The 23,170-nt window shown below is 42.2% G+C and overlaps 1 protein-coding gene across 5 annotated transcripts in view; it reads right to left on the bottom strand.

The window, feature by feature from the left end:
* Window positions 1-23,170, bottom strand: part of CAPN5 (calpain 5) — a 114,835-nt gene that overhangs the window by 24,112 nt on the left and 67,553 nt on the right. For all 5 annotated transcript variants that reach the window (XR_011558920.1, XR_011558919.1, XM_070749488.1 and 2 more), the window contains exons 4-12: window positions 15,748-15,956; window positions 14,551-14,743; window positions 13,004-13,197; window positions 8,894-8,971; window positions 6,923-7,118; window positions 4,518-4,640; window positions 3,422-3,618; window positions 2,741-2,862; window positions 864-1,000 (exon numbers count right to left, since the gene is read on the bottom strand). Coding sequence is in view for 3 of the 5 variants with exons in the window: in XM_070749488.1 (XP_070605589.1) it covers window positions 864-1,000; window positions 2,741-2,862; window positions 3,422-3,618; window positions 4,518-4,640; window positions 6,923-7,118; window positions 8,894-8,971; window positions 13,004-13,197; window positions 14,551-14,743; window positions 15,748-15,956 (1,449 nt within the window). In the remaining 2 variants the exon portion in view is untranslated. The remainder of the gene's footprint in view (window positions 1-863; window positions 1,001-2,740; window positions 2,863-3,421; window positions 3,619-4,517; window positions 4,641-6,922; window positions 7,119-8,893; window positions 8,972-13,003; window positions 13,198-14,550; window positions 14,744-15,747; window positions 15,957-23,170) is intronic.

The raw sequence follows: 23,170 nt of genomic DNA on the forward strand, positions 1-23,170 counted from the left end.
ACACTGTATTACTATTGTTATTCTTTTCGTTACTAGTATCTATCTCTTCCCACTTCTTACTATAACCATGGTGCTTGGATCTTTCAATTTATATTCTTTTCATTTGTTTCCTTGACTATCACTGTGTTCTATCTTTTTTTATTCTTGACAATGCATTTTATTCTTTTTATGTACACTGAGAGCATATACAGTGCTACCTCTTACGAACGCCTCTTCTAACGAACCTTTCAAGATACGAACCCGGTGTTTAAGATTTTTTTGCCTCTTCTTCCAAACTATTTTCACCTTACGAACCCAAGCCGCCGCCGCTGCTGCTGGGATGCCCCGCCTCCGGACTTCCGTTGCCAGCCGAAGCGCCCGTTCTTGCGGTGCTGGGATTTCCCTGGAGCTCCCCTCGCTGGGATTCCCTTCATTTTTGCCGGTGCTGCTTTGAATCCCAGCGAGGGGAGCCTCAGGGGAATCCCAGCAACGCAAGAACAGGCGCTTCGGCTGGCAACGGAAGTCCGGAGGTGGGGATTCCCAGCGACGCAAGGAAAAATGGGTGAGTTTTGGGATTGCATGCATTATTCACTTTTACATTGATTTCTATGGGAAACATTCCTTCATCTTACGAACTTTTCACTTTACGAACCTCGTCACGGAACAAATTAAGTTCGTAAGACAAGGTACCACTGTACACCATTACTTGGGTGTCCAATCACACTTGGCCAATAAAGAATTCTATTCTATTCTATTCTATTCTATTCTATTTTCTCTACTCTACTATACTCAACTCTACTCTACACTATTCTAATCTACTCTACTCCATTCCCATTTTATTTTGTTATCCATCTCGCTTCCCAAAGCAACGCTTTCAGCTTTACCTGAATTATGACTGGCTGGCTTGGTTTCTTCCGGTAGAAAAGTCCTTTTACATCAAATTCCGGCGTCAGGGTGTTCTTTAGCACCGGCGATCGGATTTTCTCCCCTTCACACTTTATGATCACATAGGGATCCACTCCTGAGCCACAAAGGAAACAAAAGAAATTGTCACCCCGTGTTTCCTGTTCCCCTTAAGTAAGTCTTCTTGATTCTTAAATTCCTTCTTTAAAAAATCGATCATTTGCCACACAATCATGGCATGACCTGTTTCCAACCCCCCCCAAATATCTTTGGATTATTTATTTCTTTGTTTGTCTGTTTGTTTATTTATTAGATTTGTATGCCGCCCCTCTCCGAAGACTCGGGGCGGCTCACAACAGCAATAAAAACAATATAACAGTGGAACAAATCTAATATTAAAAACATATAAAACCCTATCATTACTTAAAAACCAAACAGCAACATTCATACCAAACATAAAACAAAGTATAAAAAATAGCCTGGGGGAAAAGTGTCTCAACTCCCCCATGCCTGGTGGTATAAGTGAGTCTTAAGTAGTTTACAAAGGACAGGAAGGGTGGGGGCAGTTCTAATCTCCGGGGGGAGTTGGTTCCAGAGGGCTGGGGCCGCCACAGAGAAGGCTTTTCTCCTGGGGCCCGCCAAATGACATTGTTTAGTCGACAGGACCCAGAGAAGGCCAACTCTGTGGGACCTTATCGGTCACTGGGATTCGTGCGGTAGCAGGCGGTTCCGGAGGTACTCTGGTCCAATGCCATGTAGGGCTTTAAAGGTCATGACCAACACTTTGAATTGTGACCGGAAACTGATCGGCAGCCAGTGCAGGCCACGGAGTGTTGGAGAAACGTGGGCGAATCTTGGAAGCCCCACGACGGCTCTCACGGCCGCATTCTGCACGATCTGGAGTTTCTGAACACTTTTCAAAGGTAGCCCCATGTAGAGAGCGTTGCAGTAATCGAACCTCGAGGTGATGAGGGCATGAGTGACTGTGAGCAATGACTCCTTGTCCAAATAGGACCTCAACTGGTGCACCAGGCGAACCTGGGCAAACGCCCCCCTCGCCACAGCCGAAAGATGATGCCTTTTGACCAGGCTTATACCAGGCTTATACTACTACTATGAGAGCGTAAGAGGTGAAGGAGAGATTCCATCAATAGGAATGAATATTTGTAGCTCGGGATTGAACTGGGGGGGCCTTGGTGCTCTCTGACTAAGTGGTTTTCTGAGTAAGTGGTAAGTTGTTTCATGAGAAATATTGCAAGAAAATGCAGATAACATCCTCAATGCTATAAGGGAGTGGGGTCTGCTCTCTCTCTGTTTATATACAAGAAGCTTGTTTGCAAAGAGCAAACCCTACCCCCTTCTAGCATTGAGGATATAACCTAGTTTGGTAATCAAACGTCTGCAAGAAAACAGCCAATCTCAGAGAGCATCAAGGACTCAACAATTCTCCTCCTCGTCCTCCTTCTCCACCAGATGTTTCAACTACTTAAAACAGTGTTTCTCAACCTTGGTGACTTGAAGATTGGGAGGACTGCAACTCCCAGGATTCTCAACCTTCTTGAGTAGAAGATGGGAGGATTTCAACTTCTGGAATTCTCAAACTTCTTGAGTCGAAGGCGGGAGGACTTCAATTCCCAGAATTCTCAACATTCTTGAGTTGAATATGAGAGGACTTCAGCTCCCAATTCTGGGAGTTGAAGTCCTCTCATCTCCAAGTCAAGAAGGTTGAGAATTCTGGGAGTTGAAGGGCGCCCCTCTTCACGTCACCAAGATGGAAAAACACTGACTTAGAAGAAGACCCCTATTTGCTGATTTCCCTTCTCTTTGATTGTGGTTGGATCGAAGCCAATACTGGCACCTTCTTCAGAGCCTTGGTTCTTCAGCCCGGAAGCCGAGATGACGTGGACCTGGGTCACCAATTGGGGATAGCCACATATTCCACTCCAGCAGGTGTGAGGGGGTTCATCCAAGGTCAGCTCTCTGGAGAAAAAAGATGAAAAACCAGGGAGATCAGATATTTCAAAGACCAGGAAAAGAACCTCCTTTAGAATAAAGGACCCAGCTCAGGGGTCAAACACTACTGGTTCGGCCTGGTTCAGGCCTAGAAATAGAAAGGGGAAAAGGGGAAGGAAGGAAGGAAGGAAGGAAGGAAGGAAGGAAGGAAGGAAAAGGGAGAAGAAGGGAGGGAGGGAAAGAAGGAAAGAAAGAAAGGGAAAAGGAAAAATAAAGAAATAGAAAGGGAAGAAGGCAAGGGAAGAAGGAAAGAAATAGAAGGGGGAACGGGAAGGAAGGAAAGAAGGAACGAGAGAAAGGAAGGAAGGAAGGAAGGAAGGAAGGAAAGAAGAGACTATGAAGGGAAGACGAACTGAAAATCAAAGCCTCCCTGATAGTAGGCAAACATCATGCAAACATCATGAGGCAGTGAATCTCAAAGGTGATTTCCACACTGTGCATAGTAGCCCCTTTTCCTCATCCCCCTGATCTGCTCTCACCCAACCCCTTTCGAAGGGAAGACCGAGGGGAGCCCCCTGGTCCTTACTGGAAGTCCGAAGGCACGTCTGTGAACTGCCTGAGCAGGAACTCGGCCACGTGGCCAGCCTCGAAAGTGGTGGGTATGACGACATAGCGGCCCTCCTTCAGGTCCGTCCTCAGGAAGACACTACGAGAGTTGATGTAGATGGAGCTGGCGGCCTTGGTCTGTAGGGTGTGCATTCTGTACGTCCGGTTGAGTTCCACCTGGGTGTAATTTAAAAAAAAAATCGGAGAAGGATTATGTCTGGGTTTCTCAACTATGAGGACTTGAAGATGGGAGGACCTCAACTCCCAGAATTCTCACCTTCTCAACCTTCCTTGACCTTGGTGAGTTGAAGATGGGAGGATTTCAACTGCTAGAATTCTCAACTTTTTTTAACTTTAACAAGTTGAAGATGGGAGGACTTCAACTCCCAGAATTCTCAACCTTAATGACTTGAAGATGGGACGATTTCAACTCCCCGAATTCTCAACATTTTTCAACTTTGACAAGTTGGAGATGGGAGGACTTCAACTCCCAGAATGCTCACCTTCTCAATCTTTCTTGACCTTGGTGAGCTGAAGATGGAAGGATTTCAACTCCTAGAATGCTCAACTTTCTTCAACTTTGATGATTTGAAGATGTGACAATTTCAACTCCCAGAATTCTCAACTTTTCTCAACCTTAACAACTTGAAGATGGGACGAGTTCAACTCCCAGAATTCTCATCTTCTCAACCTTTCTTGACCTTGAAGATGGGAGGATTTCAACTCCCAGAATTCTCATCTTCTCAACATTTCTTGATCTTGATGACTTGAAGATGGGAGGATCTCAACTCCTGGAATGCTCAACTTTTTTCAACTTTGACGAACTGAAGATGTGACAGTTTTAACTCCCAGAATTCTCAACTTCCTCAACCTTTCTTGACCCTGGCGAGTTGAAGATGAGTGGACTTCTACTCCCAGAATTCTCAACCTTTCTCAATCTTGGCGATTTCTGGGAGTTGAAGTCTATCCATCTGCAAGAGGTCGTGGTTGAGAAACACTGGTCTCCAGTTAGAACCCGAACAATCCATTCTGGCCACCTCCAAACATCTAGTAAGAAGTTGGTCATCAGAGCTTACCTTGAAGATGTCAAATCCTATGGCGAGGTTTTCTCCCTTCCCTTCCTTCTGACTGGTCCGTTTGGGCTTTTGCTGGATGCAGATCAACACTTCATCCTCTGCTTTCTTCACATCAAAAACGTACTAGGTAAAAAAGAGAAGCACACAACGATCAGATCTTCCCAGTCAGCTAGGTCAACAAACCAAGGAGAGAAAAGCTCGAAATCTCACGCTACAAGGTGTGTGTGTGCCTCAGTTATAATTGTCAATAATAAAAACCTGCAATCAAGCCATTTTGTTTGTTTTTTTTTAAAATAATTTTTTATTGAATTATATACATTTTAAAAACACAGAAACAGATCATTGTATTGTCGATTTGTAGGTAGAAACATAGAAACATAGAAGTCTGACGGCAGAAAAAGTCCTCATGGTCCACCTAGTCTGCCCTTATACTATTTCCTGTATTTAATCTTAGGATGGATATATGTTTATCCCAGGCATGTTTAAATTCCGTTACTGTGGATTTATCTACCATGTCTGCTGGAAGTTTGTTCCAAGGATCTACCAGTCTTTCAGTAAAATAATATTTTCTCATGTTGCTTTTGATCTTTCCCCCAACTAACTTCAGATTGTGTCCCCTTGTTCTTGTGTTCACTTTCCTATTAAAAACACTTCCCTCCTGAACCTTATTTAACCCTTTAACATATTTAAATGTTTCGATCATGTCCCCCCTTTTCCTTCTGTCCTCCAGACTCTACAGTTGGAGTTCATGAAGTCTTTCCTGATAAGTTTTATGCTTAAGACCTTCCACCATTCTTGTAGCCCGTCTTTGGACCCCTTCAATTTTGTCAATATCTTTTTGTAGGTGACGTCTCCAGAACTGGTACAATTGTAAGATGTCTGTTGTATGACAGTACAACATATATCCCCCTCCCTCCCCCCTCCCCTGCTGTTTCTTTTACAGCTTATCTCGTTATAGATTCACGGTCACTCGTATCAGCATAATTATACATATATAGAAATAATAATAATAATAATACAGGTAAAAATAATTTATCGGCAAATAAATAAAGTACAGTATTGTTCATCTATATTTGGATTATTTTTATATTTTCTTTTACTTTTTATTTTAACATTATGTACAGCTATTCTTTTTTCGATTGTTGACCCAGTTATAAAAGTTTTTCCATGTGTCTTTATCTTGTATTTGTTTATCGTTTTTAAGTTTTTGGGTTAGTGTGTCATATTCTGCACAATCAAGTATTTTTTTAATCATATCTTTCCGTTGGTAAATCCTCTTTCTTCCAATTTTGTGCTATAGTGATCCTGGTTGCTGTAATTAAGTGTTGTATTAAATGGTACTCTTCTTTTTTGACTCTCATATCTATGATACCTAGTAGGAAGATCTCTGGTTTGAGTTGCAGCTTAACTTTAGTGATTTCATGTATCCACTTTCTGATTTTATTCCATATTATTTTAATTTTTGGACAAGTCCACCACATGTGGAAGAACGTTCCGTTTGTGTTTGAGCATCTCCAACAGTTTGGTTTTAATTTAGGATAAATTTGGGCTAGTCTTGATGGTGATATATGCCACCTGTAGAACATTTTATGATATTTTCTTTGTATGCTGTCAAACCATTTCGACACCACAAAAAGGCAACTCAAGATAACAAAGCCACAAAAGATAGATAAGAAATAATCAAAATCAAAGTTGTACCTACAATGGAGACCTCTGTGTATGAACGCAGAAATACACAATAATGCAGTGTTTCCCAACCTCAGCAAATTTAAGATATGTGGACTTCAACTCCCAGAATTCTCAACCTTCTCAATCTTGGTGTCTTAAAGATGGGAGGACTTCAACTCTCAGAATTCTCAACCTCAACCTTGGTGTCTTGAAGATGGGAGGACTTCAACTACCAGAATTCTCAACCTTTTCAACTTTGGTGTCTTGAAGGCGGGAGGACTTCAACTTTCAGAATTCTCAACCTTGACAACTTGAAAGATAGGTTGAAAAGGTTGAGTTGAGATCCACCCATCTTCAAGTCACCTTTTCTCAATGCCATTTTAACTTTGAACAACCACTAAAAGTTTTAAGGCAAGGACTGTCTATGTAGCCTTCCCATGTATGTGTGTGTGTGTGTGTTTGTAAAGTACACAATGTCATCACATTCTAGGGGAAGAATGAAACGAGGAGTTTGTGGAATCTTGGTTGGAGAAGACTCATTGGGTGAACCTCTTGAGTGGATCAACAAAAACACTGTTTCCAACCTTGGCAAACTAAGATGGATGGGCTTCCAACTCCCGGAATTCCCAATCAGGAATTAGGAATTCTGGGAGTTGAAGTCCACATATCTTAAAAGTGGCCAAGGTTGGAAACCATTGCTCCAATGCCTTTCTTGATCTCCCGCTTGACCTTCCTACCTGGGGATTTTGGAAGAAAGTATCACGGTTGTTGACGCAACCTCCGCTGCGGTTCTTCATCGGGTCTTCATGCCGCGTCCAGCTGCCCCTCAAGACGGCTTCTTCCCATGTCTTATGGATGCTCAGGTAGGACGTGTTGATCAGGCGGCATTTGATGATGTCGGTGAAGTACGTGCAGAAGTCATCAAAGGCCATCCTAGAGGAAGGAGAAAAGGGATAAGAACCTAAGAACCTAAGAAGAGCCCTGCTGAATCAGGCCAAAGCCCATCAAGTCCAGCATTCTGTGTCACACAGTGGCCCACCAATTGTCCATGGAGATCTTGAGCAGAAAGAGAAGGCAAGACCCTCCCTTTCCCTTGACCCCCAACAAATGGTACTCAAGGGAATCCTGCCTGCCTCAACCAACATAGCACATGGTTATGTGGCACATGGACATCCATTTCAATAACCACCAATACACTTGGCATCCATGAATCTGTCTCATCCTGCCTTGAAGCTATCAAGGCTGACAGCAGTCACAACCTCTTCTGGAGTTGAATTCTAGAAACCAACGACCCTCTGGATGAAGAAATATTTTCCTTGATTTGTCCTCACTTTCTTACCTATGAGCTTTAGGGAGGGCCCCCTTGTCCTAGTATATTGTGTGATAGAGAAAATATTTTTTCATGCGTGGGGTAGAAAAGGTGGATAGAGAAAATTTTCTCTATCCACCTTTTCTATCCCATGCATGATTTTATTCCCTTCGATCAAGTCACCCCTTAAACACAGTCTTTCAAGTCTGAAGAGACCAAGGCATTGTAACCTGGTATCATAAGGGAGATGCTCCATTTCCTTGATCATTCTTGTTCTCCCTTTTTTGCACCTTTGCCAGTTCCATTCTATCCTTCATGAAGTGCGGTGACCAGAACTGTACGCAGGACTCCAAGTGTGGTCTCACCATCTATTTGTACAGAGGCTAAGGGAGGATAAGGGAGTGTTTATGCATATGTTTTGGGAATGCCCGGTAGTGCAGAACTTTTGGGAAAAAGTGCAAGAGGATATTATTAGGATGTTAAATATATAATGGACAATTACAAAAGAAATTGAGGTATTAGTCAAAAGGAACGAGAATTTATAGAAATAAAAAAGGCAGTGATAGAAAGCGCTCAGGCAGTAATAGTTTATTTTTATTTATTTATTTGTTTGTTTGTTTGTTTTGTCCAATACACAGTAATACACAATGAGGGTAATAGAGGATATAATCAGGTAGAATGTATTAAAGGGGGAATAGGGGAGAAAATAAAGGAGTGAAATATAACTATGAGAGAATAACAGGAAAAGATATAGAAGAGAAGATATAGGAGATATAGGAGAGACAATAGGACAGGGGATGGTAGGCACTCTGGTGCACTTATGTACGCCCATTACTGACCTCTTAGGAACTTGGTGAGGTCAACCGTGGATAGTCTAAGGGTAAAGTGTTGGGGGTTAGGGGATGATACTACAGAGTCTGGTAGTGAATTCCATGCTTCGACAATTCGATTGCTAAAGTCCTATTTTTTACAGTCAAGTTTGGAGCAGTTAATATTAAGCTTGTATCTGTTGTGGGCTCTTGTGTTGTTGTGACTGAAGCTGAAGTAGTCTTTGACAGGCAGGACGTTGTAGCATATCATCTTGTGGGCAATACTAAATTTAACTAAGCTAAATTTAAACATGCCTGGGATACACATATATCCATCATAGAAACATAGAAACATAGAAGTCTAATGGCAGAAAAAGACCTCATGGTCCATCTAGTCTGCCCTTATGCTATTTCCTGTATTTTATCTTAGGATGGATATAATCCTAAAATAAAATACAGGAAATAGAATAAGGGCAGACTAGATGGACCATGAGGTCTTTTTCTGCCGTCAACCTTCTATGTTTCTATACTGGCTAAGATCGATTCACCAAACCGCACCCTTTAATTTCCTTTGCCAAGAAAATGCTCACCAAAACTCTCCATCGTCCTCCACGGTCATTCCGAGCTTCTCTCGTTCACCGGTGCTTACTTTCTGCCATTCCTCCGAACTGGGGGAAAAAAAAAGAAAAATAGTTTTTTGGGTGGGATGGCAAGAAGACAGAAGACCTTCGGGGCCGTGTCAGTTAATTCTGCATTTTGGGAACAGCCAAAAAAAGAGAATGTGTCTGCTGAACAAAACTCCGCACTGGAGTTTTCTGATTTCTGACAGTCTCAAAATGGGTGAGCAGTGTGGTCGGGCAGTAGGAAAAGCAAGTAGGAGACTTGGCTGCATAGCTAGAGGTATAACACGCAGGAAGAGGGAGGTTGTGATCCTGCTGTACAGAGCGCTGGTGAGACCCCATTTGGAATAATACTGTGTCCAGTTCTGGAGACCTCACCTACAAAAAGATATTGACAAAATTGAACGGGTCCAAAGACAGGCTACAAGAATGGTGGAAGGTCTTAAGCATAAAACGTATCAGGAAAGACTTCATGGACTCCATCTGTAGAGTCTGGAGGACAGAAGGAAAAGGGGGGACATGGTCGAAACATTTAAATATGTTAAAGGTTTAAATAAGGTTCAGGAGGGAAGTGTTTTTCATAGGAAAGTGAACACAAGAACAAGGGGACACAATCTGAAGTTAGTTGGGGGAAACATCAAAAGCAACATGAGAAAATATTATTTTACTGAAAGAGTAGTAGATCCTTGGAACAAACTTCCAGCAGACATGGTTGGTAAATCCACAGTAACTGAATTTAAACATGCCTGGGATAAACATATATCCATTGTAAGATAAAATACAGGAAATAGTATAAGGGCAGACTAGATGGACCTTGAGGTCTTTTTCTGCCGTCAGACTTCTATGTTTCTATGTTTCTATGGAGACAGGAAAGGCATCCAGCCACTACAAACTCCACTCCATTCAGCTGCCCAGACTCCACTTCGCAAAGGATTAAAAGATAATGATGAATAAACAAAATGATAATAATTTTTTTAAAATAAATGGCATCAGGCCAGAATATCTCAGAGACCATCTTCTGCCGCATGAATCCCAGCGACCGGTTAGGTCCCACAGAGTTGGCCTTCTCCGGGTCCCGTCAACTAAACAATGTTGTCTGGTCGGGCTTCAGGGGAAGAGCCTTCTCTGTGGCAGCCCCGACTCTCTGGAACCAGCTCCCCCCGGAGATTAGAATTGCCCCCACCCTGCTTGTCTTTCATAAACTTCTTAAAACCCACCTCTACGGCCAGGCATGGGCGAACTGAGACATCTCCCCCGGGCCTATACATGTGTATGTTTTCTTTTTAACCCTGCTGTTCTGTTCGAAAAAAGTTCCTAATGTTATGTTCCCGGGTCACCCTGACCCGGACCGAAAACTCTTCATTTGCAGTGCTTATGTTTGGTCTTTTTGAAAGCTTTTTTCACCTGGAAACATGTTTGAACATTTCTGCACACAATGGAATGAAAATTGAACTGAAAAAATTAATCCTTATTGGTTTATTTTGCACATAAATGTGCCTCCCCCCCCGTTTTTGTGAAAGTTTTTTCAATTTATGGATAGTTTTGCTTGCAAAATCCATTCTATTTTACTAAAGTTGGTGTGGGATTGGTAGCTTGAACATTTCTGCACACAATGATATGAAAATTGAACTGAGAAAATTAATCCTTATTGGTTTATTTTGCTCATAAATGGGCCCCCATGCTTATACTCAAATAGGCTTATACTCGAGTAGGCTTATACTCGAGTATAAAATGATATGGTCTTATATTCAAAAATAAACCAATAAGAATCATTTTTTTTCAGTTCATTTCTATTTTTCTTATGTTTAGGATTGTTCAATTTAGTATATCAAAACTTTTGAGTTTATTGATAATTTTGCCTGCAAAATGCATTCTATTTTACTATTCTATTTTGGTGGGGGATTGGTAGCTTGAACCTTTCTGAACATAATGATATGAAAATTAAACTGAAAAAATGATCCTTATTGGTTTATTTTGCTCATAAATGGGTCCCCATGCTTATACTCAAATAGGCTTATACTCGAGTAGGCTTATACTCGAGTATAAAACAATAAACCAATAAGAGTCATTTTTTTCAGTTCATTTATATTTTTCTTATGTTCAGGATTGTTCAATTTAGTATATCAAACTTTTTGGGGGAAAATTCCTTAGGGATTTGTAGCCTTAAAAAATATAAATTGACACGAAATTCAAAAAGGATGGGGGGAGGGGCTTTTTGATCAAAATAAAAATATAAGTCTCAATTTTTCCAGTTCAATTTTCATATCATTATGTTCATAAATGTTCAAACTAGTTTTCCAGTGGAAAAAGTTTTCAAAAAGACCAAATTCAAGTACCTAAAAAAAATCATTTTGATCCGGGTCTATATGACCCGAACAGAGTAAATGTGACTTTTTTTTTGCCAAGAAAAAAAATTTTCCCCCACCCCCACAAATATTTTTTTGATGATCAGCATTGTTAAATTGAGTAAATGAATGCGTAAGATTTTAAAGAATATTTCGGATTTGGAGCATAAAAAAATAAAAAGTGAAAATTGTTGCAAGCAGCCAGGGGGGGGGGGAGGCCTTATTTCTGATGTTAAAAAACAGTAAGAATCATTTTTTTCAGTTCCTTTATATTTTTCTTATATTCAGAAATGTTCAAGGTACCATTCCCACACCAACTCCAGTAAAATAGACTGCATTTTGCAAGCAAAACTATCCATAAATTGAAAAAACTTTCACAAAAACGGGGGGGGAGGCACATTTATGGGCAAAATAAACCAATAAGGATTAATTTTTTCAGTTCAATTTTCATTCCATTGTGTGAAGAAATGTTCAGACTACTTTCCAAGTGAAAAAAGCTTTCAAAAAGACCAAACATAAGCACTGCAAATGAAGAGTTTTCGGTCCGGGTCAGGGTGACCCGGGAACATAACATTAGGGAGTTGTTTTTTTTTCAGCAAGAAAGAAACCTCCCACCCCCCAAAAAAAATTCTCATAGAGAGAACCCCTGAAATGATGAAAAGTCATGAAATTTCAAGTTTCAGATATGCAGGGAAAATTTTTTAAAGGGTCTCAAACCTTGATTTCGGGTCTCACAGACCCGAACAGAACAGCAGGGTTAATAAGGGGTTTTTAGTGTCTTTTAATTATTAGATTTGTTATATATTGTGTTGTTATTGTTGTGAGCCGCCCCCGGGTCTACGGAGAGGGGCGGCATACAAATCTAATAAATAATAATAATAATAATAATAATAATAATAATAATAATAATAATAATAATAATAGTAATTTTTGGGTGAGATCTTCTTGCCATCCCACTGCAAAAAGATCGCACAGACTGACTACAAGCATAGACATGATGCTGTGGCACAGATGATCCACTGGAACTTGTGCCGGAACTACCATTTACCATCTACCAAAGAACTTGTGGGATCATAAGCCCGAAAAAGTGGTCGAAAATGAGCAAGCAAAACTACTGTGGGACTTCCGACTTCAGACTGACCGAATTCTGAAGCATAACACACCAGACATTGTGATCGTGGAGAAAAAGAAAGTATGGATCATTGACATCGCAATCCCAGGGGACAGAAGAATTGAGGAGAAGCAGCTAGAGAAATTAGTGAAATACAAAGATCTAAAAATCCAGCCGCAACGACTCTGGCATAAGCCCGTGAAAGTGGTCCCAGTGGTACTTGGCACGCTGGGCGCAGGGCCAAAGGATCTCAGCGGACATTTGAAAACCATCTGAATTGACAAAATCTCCATCTGTCAATTGCAAAAGGCCGCTTTACTGGGATCGGCAAACATAATTCGCCACTACATCACACAGTCCTAGGTGCTTGGGAAGCTCCCGACTGGTGATGAAATACGAAATCCAGCATAGTGATCTCGCTTGCTGTGTTGTACTGACATAATAATAATAATAATAATAATAATAATAATAATAATAATAATAATAATAATAATAATAATAATTTGTAATTAAGCAAGAACCAGATGTCCCCCAACCCGCGTTTGGGCCTGCATGAAAAGACGGAGATGGTTACAAGGCCTCTCTGGTGCGCATGTGGACGGATGACGCCCCAGCCGGACTTACGTGTCGCTCCAGGGGCCGTTCCACTCTCGCTCCCCCCAAGGGTTCCTCAACCGGATCATGTCCAGCTTTTCGGACTTAAAGAAGGCCAGCAAGCCGTGGCCAAGGCGGACTTTCCTGACGTCGGTCACAGCGTAGGCGTGGCCTTTGACCAGGCCACAATCCAGGCGGGTTTCCATATCGGCAGCTGACGCGGCCTTGAAAAGAGAACGCATGGATTAATACAAATGGCTTAAACAGAAAAAAATACATAATAAACCTAAAGGAAAAGCAAAACTAGACACCCTTTCCTTTCGTACCCAAATAAAATGAAAATTTTGTGCATGCAAAATTCTTTACTGGCGATGTAGAGCTGTAGCATGTATCACACCGCAGTGTTTTTCAACCAGTGTGCCGCGGCACACTAGTGTGCCATGGAACATGGTCAGATGTGCCGCAAGAGGGGAGAGAGAGAGAAAGAGAGAGAGAGAGAGAAAGAGTGAGTGAGAGAGAGAAAGAAACAAAAAAAGAGAAAGAAAGAAAGAAAGATAAAGAAAGCAAGAGAGAAAGAAAAAGAAAGCAAGTGAGAGAGAGAGAAAGCAAGAGAGAGCGGGGGGAGAGAGAAAGAGAGAGAAAGAAAGCAAGAGAGAGAGTTTGTGTGTGAGAGAGAAAGAAAGCAAGAGAGAGAGGGAGAGAAAGGAAGAGAGAGAGGAGAGGGAGAAAGAGAAATGAGAAAATGACTGAGGCAGAGAATGAGAGGAAAGAGAGAGAAACAAAAGAGAGAAGTGACTCTTGATTTTAAAAAAGCACCCAAAGAATAAGAGAGAAACCCCCCCCAGCCCTCACCTGGTTTTGGAAATGGTTCAAGAGTGTGTATACACACAGACACAAGGGAGGGGGGGCAATATGTATAATATGTACTGTCTTAGAGTGTCATTTTGGTTGGTGGTATGCCCCAGGATTTTGTAAATGTAAAAAATGTGCCGCAGCTCAAAAAAGGTTGAAAATCACTCTCATACCGGTAACGGCCGTAAGTAGGAACCCCTGCCTAGGCCAGACCTATAAAGCCCTACATGGCATCGGACCAGATTACTTACGGGACTGCCTTCTGCTGCACAAATCCCAGCGGCCGACTAGGTCCCACAGAGTTGGCCTTCTCCAGATCCCGTCGACCAGACAATGTCATCTGGCGGGACCTAGGGGAAGAGCCTTCTCTGTGGCGGCCCCAGGCCTCTGGAATCAGCTCCCCCCGGAGATTTGAACTGCCCCCCTCCTCGCCTTCCGCAAGACCCTTAAGACTATCTATGTCACCAGGCATGGGGCAATTAGCACATGCCACCCCCCCTTCTGACCATTAAAAGTTATGTATGGTTATGATTGTTACTATTGATTATTTGATTGTGTAATATTGACTGGTTTTAAGATAATGGGTTTCAATCTTAGTTTTTAAAAATAATAATAATAATTATTATTATTATTATTATTATTATTATTTAGCAAACGAATGTTTGGGTGGAATTTATGGGTGCTGCGTTCTTTGTGGTTTGCAGCTGGGGCAGAAGGCTGCTTACTTTGATGGAGCAGCTGATGAGGCCTCCGCGGTTATGGACCTTCAACACCCTCTCAAAAAGGAGGTTCCGTTTGGCTTCGTCCCTGGCGTAGCCTCCTTCGACCAGGTCGATCGGTTCCGAGACCCCCCCGGTAAAATCCACCAAGGCATCGCCCGTGTTGCCTCCGTCTAAAGCTTCGTAGCATCCCGACAGTCTATGGGTGGAATAAGAAAAGAGATTTTCCATTCAGAACTGTTCCGCGTACTTACAACCACTCCTCACACTTATGACCGTGACATTGTGTGTCCCTCCCCCAAGCAAAAAAAACATACATAGAAGAGTGACAGCAGAAAAAGACCCCCTGGTCCATCTAGTCTGCCCTTATACTATTTCCTGTATTTTATCCTAGGATGGATCTATGTTTATCCCAGGCATGTTTAAATTCAGTTACTGGGGATTTACCAACCACGTCTGCTGGAAGTTTGTTCCAAGGATCTACTACTCTTTCAGTCAAATAATATTTTCTCACGTTCTGATTCATTCACTTTTATACCCTTAAAGTCTCTCGTCATTTCGTCCATCTCAATGCATCTGTAAACCTTTTCAATGATTTGGCTTTCAGATGGAATGGTATGTGTTGAATATTCATTAACCTGATGTAAATAGTTTATTGAATGTTTGAATTTGATTGGTTTAAAAATGACAGAAGGAGGACAGAAGGAAAAGGGGGGACATGATCGAAGCATTTAAATATGTTAAAGAATTAAATAAGGTCCAGGAGGGAAGTGTTTTTAATAGGAAAGTGAACACAAGAACAAGGGGACACAATCTGAAGTTAGTTGGGGGAAAGATCAAAAGCAACATGAGAAAATATTATTTTACTGAAAGAGTAGTAGATCCTTGGAACAAACTTCCAGCAGACGTGGTTGGTAAATCCACAGTAACTGAATTTAAACATGCCTGGGATAAACATAGATCCATTGTAAGATAAAATACAGAAAGTAGTATAAGGGTAGACTAGATGGACCATGAGGTCTTTTTCTGCCGTCAGTCTTCTATGTTTCTATCTTATCAGCACCAATAGTGGAGGTAAGTTACAACCCCCGCCTGATACGATCCCAGAGATCCCCTCTCATATAGATCCCACATAGGATCTGCAGGGCCCCCTAAGTCAGGAAAATCTGGTAGGGTACGCAATCTTTGGGGGGGTCTCCTTACTTGGCGTAGGCTTTTTCCACCAAGGCGCACCAGAGCTCGTTCTTGGAGTTGGAATGGCAGTAGATGAGTTGGTTGTGGAGGGTCGGCAGGCGGTCATCGATCACCACGTCGACCCACCGGCCAAAACGCCAGAACTGGAAATGGAAAATCCCGGCATAGTTTTGTGGCTTCTCCGAGGACCATTCTTGCTCCTTCCAATCCGGAATTACCTGGTGGGATGGGAAGGGAACAGATAAGAGAAAGAACTTTTAACAACACAGGTAGTCCAAAATTATTATTATTATTATTATTATTATTATTATTATTATTATTATTATTATTATGCTTTATTATTATTTCGCGGAGAGGGGCGGCATACAAATCTAAATAAATAAATAAATAAATGAATGAATAAATAAATAAATAAATAAATAAATCCATCCATCCATCCTTCCATCCATCCATCCTTCCTTCCTTCCATCTATGCTTCCTTCCTTCCATCCACCCATCCACCCATCCTTCCTTCCATCTTTCCTTCCTTCCATCCTTCTATTCATCCTTCCTTCCTTCCTTCCTTCCATCCATCCATCCGAGACCGCCTTCTGCCGCACGAATCCCAGCGACCGATTAGGTCCCACAGAGTTGGTCTTCTCTGGGTCCCGTCAACTAAACAATGTCGGTTGGCGGGCCCCAGGGGAAGAGCCTTCTCTGTGGTGGCCCCGACTCTCTGGAACCAGCTCCCCCCAGAGATTAGAACTGCCCCTACTCTCCTTGCCTTTCGTAAGCTTCTTAAAACCCACCTTTGTCGTCAGGCATGGGGGAACTGAGACATCTCCCCCGGGCATATACAATTTATGCATGGTATGTTTGTAGGTATGTTTGTTTAGTAAATGGGTTTTTTTAAATATTTTAAATTATAATTTAGATTTGTCACGAATTGTTTTGTTTTGCTGTGAGCCGCCCTGAGTCTGCAGAGAGGGGCGGCATACAAATCTAAATAATAATAAATAAATAAATAAAAAGTAATGGTAAAAGAGGAGAGTAGGACAGGGACGGTAGGCACAATGGTGTGCTTATGCACACCCCTTACAGACCTCTTTGGAATGGCTAGAGGTCAACTGTAGACAATCTAAGGTTGAAGTTCTTGGGGTTTGGGGAAGAAAGCACAGACTTGGGTAGTGCATCCCAGGCATTGATCCCTCTGTTGCTGAAGTTGTATTTTCTGCAATCCAGTTTAGAATGGTTTATATTGAGTTCGAATAGATTACGTGCTCATATATTGCTGCGGTTGAAGGTGAAGTAGTCACTAACAGGAAGGACATTTTGGTATATGATTTTATGAACTACATTTAGATCAGATTGGAGGCAGCATAGTTGTAAATTGTATAATCTCAGTATTTCACGTCTGGTGAAATAAGGTATTTAGTTTATTTATTTATTTTGTCCAATACACAATAATAGATAATGAAGGTTATGGAGGATATAGTAGAGGAGATATAGGAGAGACTATAGGACAGGGGACGGAAGGCACTCTAGTGCGCTCATGTATGCCCCTTACTGACCTCTTAGGAATCTGGAGAGGTCAACTGTGGAGAGTCTAAGGGTAAAATGTTGGGGGTTAGGAGATGACACTACAGAGTCCGGTAATGAGTTCCACGCTTCAACAACTCTATTACTAAAGTCGTATTTTTTACAGTCAAGTTTGGAGCGGTTAATATTAAGCTTGAATCTGTTGTGTGCTCTTGTGTTGTTGTGGTTGAAGCTGAAGTAGTCTTTGATAGGCAGGACCTTGCAGCATATGAACTTGTGGACAATACTTGGATCATGTTTAAGGCGTCTTAGTTCTAAGCTTTCAAGACCCAGGATTGTAAGTCTAGTTTCGTAGGGAATTCGGGACTGCCTTCTGCCGCACGAATCCCAGCGACCGATCATGTCCCACAGAATGGGCCTTCTCCGGGTCCCGTCGACAAAACAATGTCGTCTGGCAGGACCCAGGAGAAGAGCCTTCTCTGTGGCGGCCCCGACCCTCTGGAATCAGCTCCCCTCAGAGATTAGGATTGCCCCCACCCTCCTTGCCTTTAGGAAATTACTGAAAACCCACCTATGCCGCCAGGCTTAGGGGACAAAACTGACTCTTAGCTGTTTCATTTTATGTATGGTTTAATTGGATGGTATGACTGTTTTTATAATGGGGTTTATAACTGTTTTTAATATTAGATTTGTGCTTTGCAATGTGTTGCGAGCCGCTCCGAGTCTTCGGAGAGGGGCGGCATACAAGTCTAATAAATTATTATTATTATTATTATTATTATTATTATTATTATTACTATTATTATTATTTGATTTGTATGCCGCCCCTCTCCGAGGACTCGGAGCGGCTCACAACAACAATAGCGGGAGAAGGGGGGGACACACTTTGTCTCCCCAAAAAACTGTTCTCCTTCCTACAGGATTTCTTCCTTCTGGTGACTCCAGGGTGGGACGGTTTCGGCCCATGACTCTGCACATGCGCAGGAAATTAAAAGGGGGGGCACTGGTGCTCCCGCCCCCCTCACAAGCATTCCAGTAGGGTCGCGAGTGGCTGCCCTTTACTGGATTCAGCTGTTGGCTAGCGGTCAACAGGCCACAACACACCATCATTCGAACACGGCAATGAAATCAGAAAACATTTGTCTTTCCACCCTGTTTTTATTAACCGAGTGCTTTTTGTACAAGCGAAAACTACATTTGAAGAGTACAAGTAGTCATTACCGATTTTTATATTCCAGTCCCGAAGAAAAGAACCTCTTACGTTAGAGAAGAATGTGACTTTGTTATGACCCAGGGAGAGAGTTTTAAGACTGTAACCGGGAAAAATCTCAGTTCGGACGTTAAGGTGAGGACGGAAGACAACTTTAAAGGTAGTCCTTGACTTGCGAGGGTTCATTTAGGGCAGTGTTTCCCAACCTTGGCCACTTGAAGATATTTGGACTTCAACTCCCAGAATTCCCCAGCCAGCGAATGCTGGCTGGGGAATTCTGGGAGTTGAAGTCCAGATATCTTCAAGTGGCCAAGTTTGGGAAACACTGATTTAGGGACAGTTCAAAGTTACCATGGCAGGGGGAAAAGTGACTTTTTCACATCGTCGACGGTTGCAACATCCTCATATGATGTGCTTAAAATTCATACACTTGGCAACCGACTCGTATTTATGACCGTAGTAGTGTCCCGAGGTCATGTGATCCCCTTTTCCAACCTTTTGACAAGCAAAGTCGAATAAGGAGGCCAGATTCACTTAACAAACGTGTGACTCACTTTACGACTTTGGCAAGAAAGGTGGTCAAAGGGGTCAAAATTCACTTAACAACTGTTTTGCTCAGCAACATGAAAGTTGGGTTCAATTGTGGTCATAAGTCGAGGGCTAGCTGCAATTTATCAATTATCAAAAAGTCTATATATTTTTTTCTATCAATCAAAATATGACACAAAGTTTCTCTTTGGTATTAGATTCATTCTGTAATATAGCATAAGAATTCAGAATTTTATGGCTAATTTGATATTTTCTTATACATGCATACATATACACAGGGAGAAGCCTCTGTGGGGCCTCTCTGGGAGGAAACAGGGCCGGAAAAGGCGGGGAGAAGCCTCTGTGGGGCCTCTCTGGGAATCTCCTGGGAGGAAACAGGGCTGGAAAAGGCAGGGAGAAACCTCTGTGGGGCCTCTCTAGGCATCTCCTGGGAGAAAACAGGGCCTCCACCCTCCCTGTGGTTTCCCCAATCGTACGCATTATTTGCTTTTACATTGATCCCTAAGGGGAAAATTGCTTCTTCTTACAAACTTCTCTACTTAAGAACCTGGTCACGGAACGAGTTAAGTTCGTAAGTAGAGGTACCACTCTATATACATACGTACATACATACATACATTCATTCAATCAATCATATATATGAGAGAGACATGCAGGTGATTAATATATTCATTCTTGGGAAAATTGTTTTCTGTTTTATTTTAGTAATAAATCTAATAATTTTAATATGTATGCTAAATTATATTATCTGAAAGGCATCTGCAGTTTATCTTTCAAAAATGTCTCCATGGGTTTTTAAAAAAGTTTTTCCTTCCTTCTCTTTTATCTGATTCTTTTTTTTAACGTTGCAATAAAACATTTTCAAAGGAAAGTGAACACAGAAAACCCAACATCGCGAATTGAAGTCAAGCCCCCCTCGTTCATAGCCCCACACACTTACAGGCAGTCCTCGACTTACAACGGTTGATTCAGTGACCGTTTGAAGTTACAACAGGATGGAAAAACGTGACCTTATGATCGTTTTTCGCACGAATGACCATTGTAGCATCCTCACAATCATGCGATTAAAACTCAACCAGTTTGGCAACTGGTTCTTATTTATGATGGGTTTACAGCATCTCAGGGTCACACGATCCCCTTTTGCGACCATGCGGGAAGTTAGATTCACTTAACAACCATGTGACAAAGTTAAGAACGTTGGTGATTAGCTTAACAACTGTCGCAAGAACAGTTGTAAAATGGGGCAAAGCTCGCTTAACAAATGTTTCAGTTAATGACCGACACGCTGGGCTCAATTTCTGGTTGTAAATCGAGGATCGTTAATCTTGTCAGGGACGGCACTGTTTTTTTCGTGGAAATGCAAAGAATATTGGATAGAACACACTAACAAAGCTTGCCACAACCGGTGTAAAAAATTTTAGGGAGAATTCAATTCAATTTATTAGATTTGTATGCCACCCCTCTCCGAAGACTCTGAAACTGCCCTATAATTTATCTAAGCATTTTTTTAAAAAATCAATAAAAAGGACTAAGAATTTTGGGATCCTTTCAGTTATCCATTTTGTAAAGAGGAAATCTTTACAAAATGAGATTTTAGGAATTTTCAGATTTTGTAACATTAGATTTCTATAGGGTTGTATTGCATTTATTTGGACCGGGAGTCACTGCTCACAGTCACTCATGCCCTCATCACCTTAAGGTTCGACTACTGTAATGCTCTCTACATGGGGCTACCTTTGAAGAGTGTTCGGAAACTTCAGATCATGCAGAATGCAGCTGCAAGAGCAGTCATGGGCTTTCCCAAAAATGCCCATGTCACACCAACACTCCGCAGTCTGCATTGGTTGCCGATCAGTTTCCAGTCACAATTCAAAGTGTTGGTCATCACCTATAAAGCCCTTCATGGCACCGGACCAGGGTATCTACGAGACCGCCTTCTGCCGCACGAATCCCAGCGACCGATTAGGTCCCACAGAGTTGGCCTTCTCTGGGTCCCGTCAACTAAACCATGTCGTTTGGCGGGACCCAGAGGAAGAGCCTTCTCTGTGGCGGCTCCGACCCTCTGGAATCAGCTCCCTCCAGAGATTAGAACTGCCCCCACCCTCCTCGCCTTTCGTAAGCTCCTTAAAACCCACCTCTGTCGTCAAGCGTGGGGGAACTGAAACACCTCCCCCTGCCTAGGTAGTTTTCTGTGTATGATATGACTGTATGTATGTTTTTTACATATTGGGGTTCCTTGTTTTTTAGACTTTTTTAAATGTAATATTGTTATTTTAGAGTTTAACTATTAGATTTGTCATTATATTATTGTTTTTATCATTGCTGTGAGCCGCCCCGAGTCTAGGGAGAGGGGTGGCATACAAATCTAATAAATAATAATAATAATAATAATAATAATAATAATAATAATAATAATAATAATTTATTATGTTGTAAGCTGCGCTGAGTCGGTTGAGAAGGGAGGCATAGAAATCTAAATAAATAAATATAATAAAATCGCCTGTTGGGAAAACTTTAGTTTTAGTTTTTATAAACTTTTGTTTTTATTTTAGCTTTAATAATCTCTACTTGAGGTGGTTCTGCCCAGTTCTACGAGTCTTTGAATCGAAACCAAAATTTTGATTATTACGGCTTCTTCAAAAGCATCTAAACCCGTGTTTCTCAACCCAGGGCCACTTTTAAAGAGGTGTGTGGACTTCAACTCCCAGAATTCCCCCCAAACGTCTTCAAGTTGCCCCAGGTGAGAAACACTGCAAGCAGCAATTTAATACTGGATTCCTAAACGTATTCTAAAAAAGCCACAGCAGCCTGTGTATAGAGGGAAACTTTCCCAGCCGCTCCAACACTGAAAACGTTCCACATTTGCAAGTTTGGTTTTCCTCCTAAGAGAGACGTTGCTTCGTATCTTCATAATGTTCATTTTGGGAATAGAATGCATAGGAGCATCTTAGGTCTAGCCCCATGCACCAGAGGGAGGGAGGGAGGGAAGGGGGGAGGAAGGAGGGAGGAGGAAAGGAGAGAAAGGGAGGGCAGAAGGGAAGGAGAGAGAGGAAGGAAGAAGAGACATGAGGAAGTAGAGGAGGGAAGGAAGGAGGGAAGGAAGGAGGGAAGAAAGGAAGGAGATGGCAGAGAAGGTGGGAGGAGGAAGGAAAGGAAAGAAATGAAAGAAAAGAAAGGAGAGACAGGAAGGAGGGAAGGAACGAAAAAAGAAAGGAACAAGATGGCAGAGAAGGGGGAAAGAGGAAGGAAAGGAAAGAAAGGAAAGGAGAGACAGGAGGGAAGGAAGGAGGGAAGGAAGGAAATAAGAAAGGAAGGAGATGGCAGAGAAGGTGGGAGGAGGAAGGAAAGGAACGAAATGAAAGAAAAGAAAGGAGAGACAGGAAGGAGGGAAGGAACGAAAAAAGAAAGGAAGGAGATGGCAGAGAAGGGGGAAAGAGGAAGGAAAGGAAAGGAAAGAAAGGAAAGGAGACAGGAGGGAAGGAAGGAAAGAAGAAAGGAAGGAGATGGCAGAGAAGGGGGGAGGAGGAAGGAAGGGAAAGAAAGGGAAGAAAAGAAAGGAGAGACAGGAAGGAGGGAAGGAAGGAGGGAAGGAACGAAAAAAGAAAGGAAGGAGATGGCAGAGAAGGGGGAAAGAGGAAGGAAAGGAAAGGAAGGAAAGGAGAGACAGGAGGGAAGTAAGGAAAGAAGAAAGGAAGGAGATGGCAGAGAAGGGGGGAGGAGGAAGGAAAGAAAAGAAAGGACAGGACAGGAGGGAGGGTGGGAGAGAGGAAGGAGGGAGGAAGTAAAGAAAGGAAGAGCAGAGAGAGAGGGAGGAAAAGAAGGAAAGAAGAAGTGGAGGCAGAGAAGGAGGGAGGAAAGGAAGGAAGAAGAGAAGCTGCTAGGGATCCAACCCAAAGAGAGAGAGAGAGAGAGATGGATGGAGGGAGGAGAGAGGAAGGAAGGAAAACAGAGAGAAATGAAGAAAAACAGAGAGAGATGGAGGGAGGGAGGGAGCGAAAGAACACAGGAACATGAACTCATAGGGGGGTTGAACTAAGGTATGAATCAATCAATCAATCAATCAGAATAGAGATGGAAAGGACCTTGGAGGTCCTCTAGTCCAACCGCCAGCTAAAAGCAGGAGACAAGAGACCATTTCAGACCAATGTCCAATTT

The sequence above is a fragment of the Erythrolamprus reginae genome, chromosome 4, assembly GCF_031021105.1.
Source record: "Erythrolamprus reginae isolate rEryReg1 chromosome 4, rEryReg1.hap1, whole genome shotgun sequence".
NCBI classification, from domain to species: domain Eukaryota; kingdom Metazoa; phylum Chordata; class Lepidosauria; order Squamata; family Dipsadidae; genus Erythrolamprus; species Erythrolamprus reginae.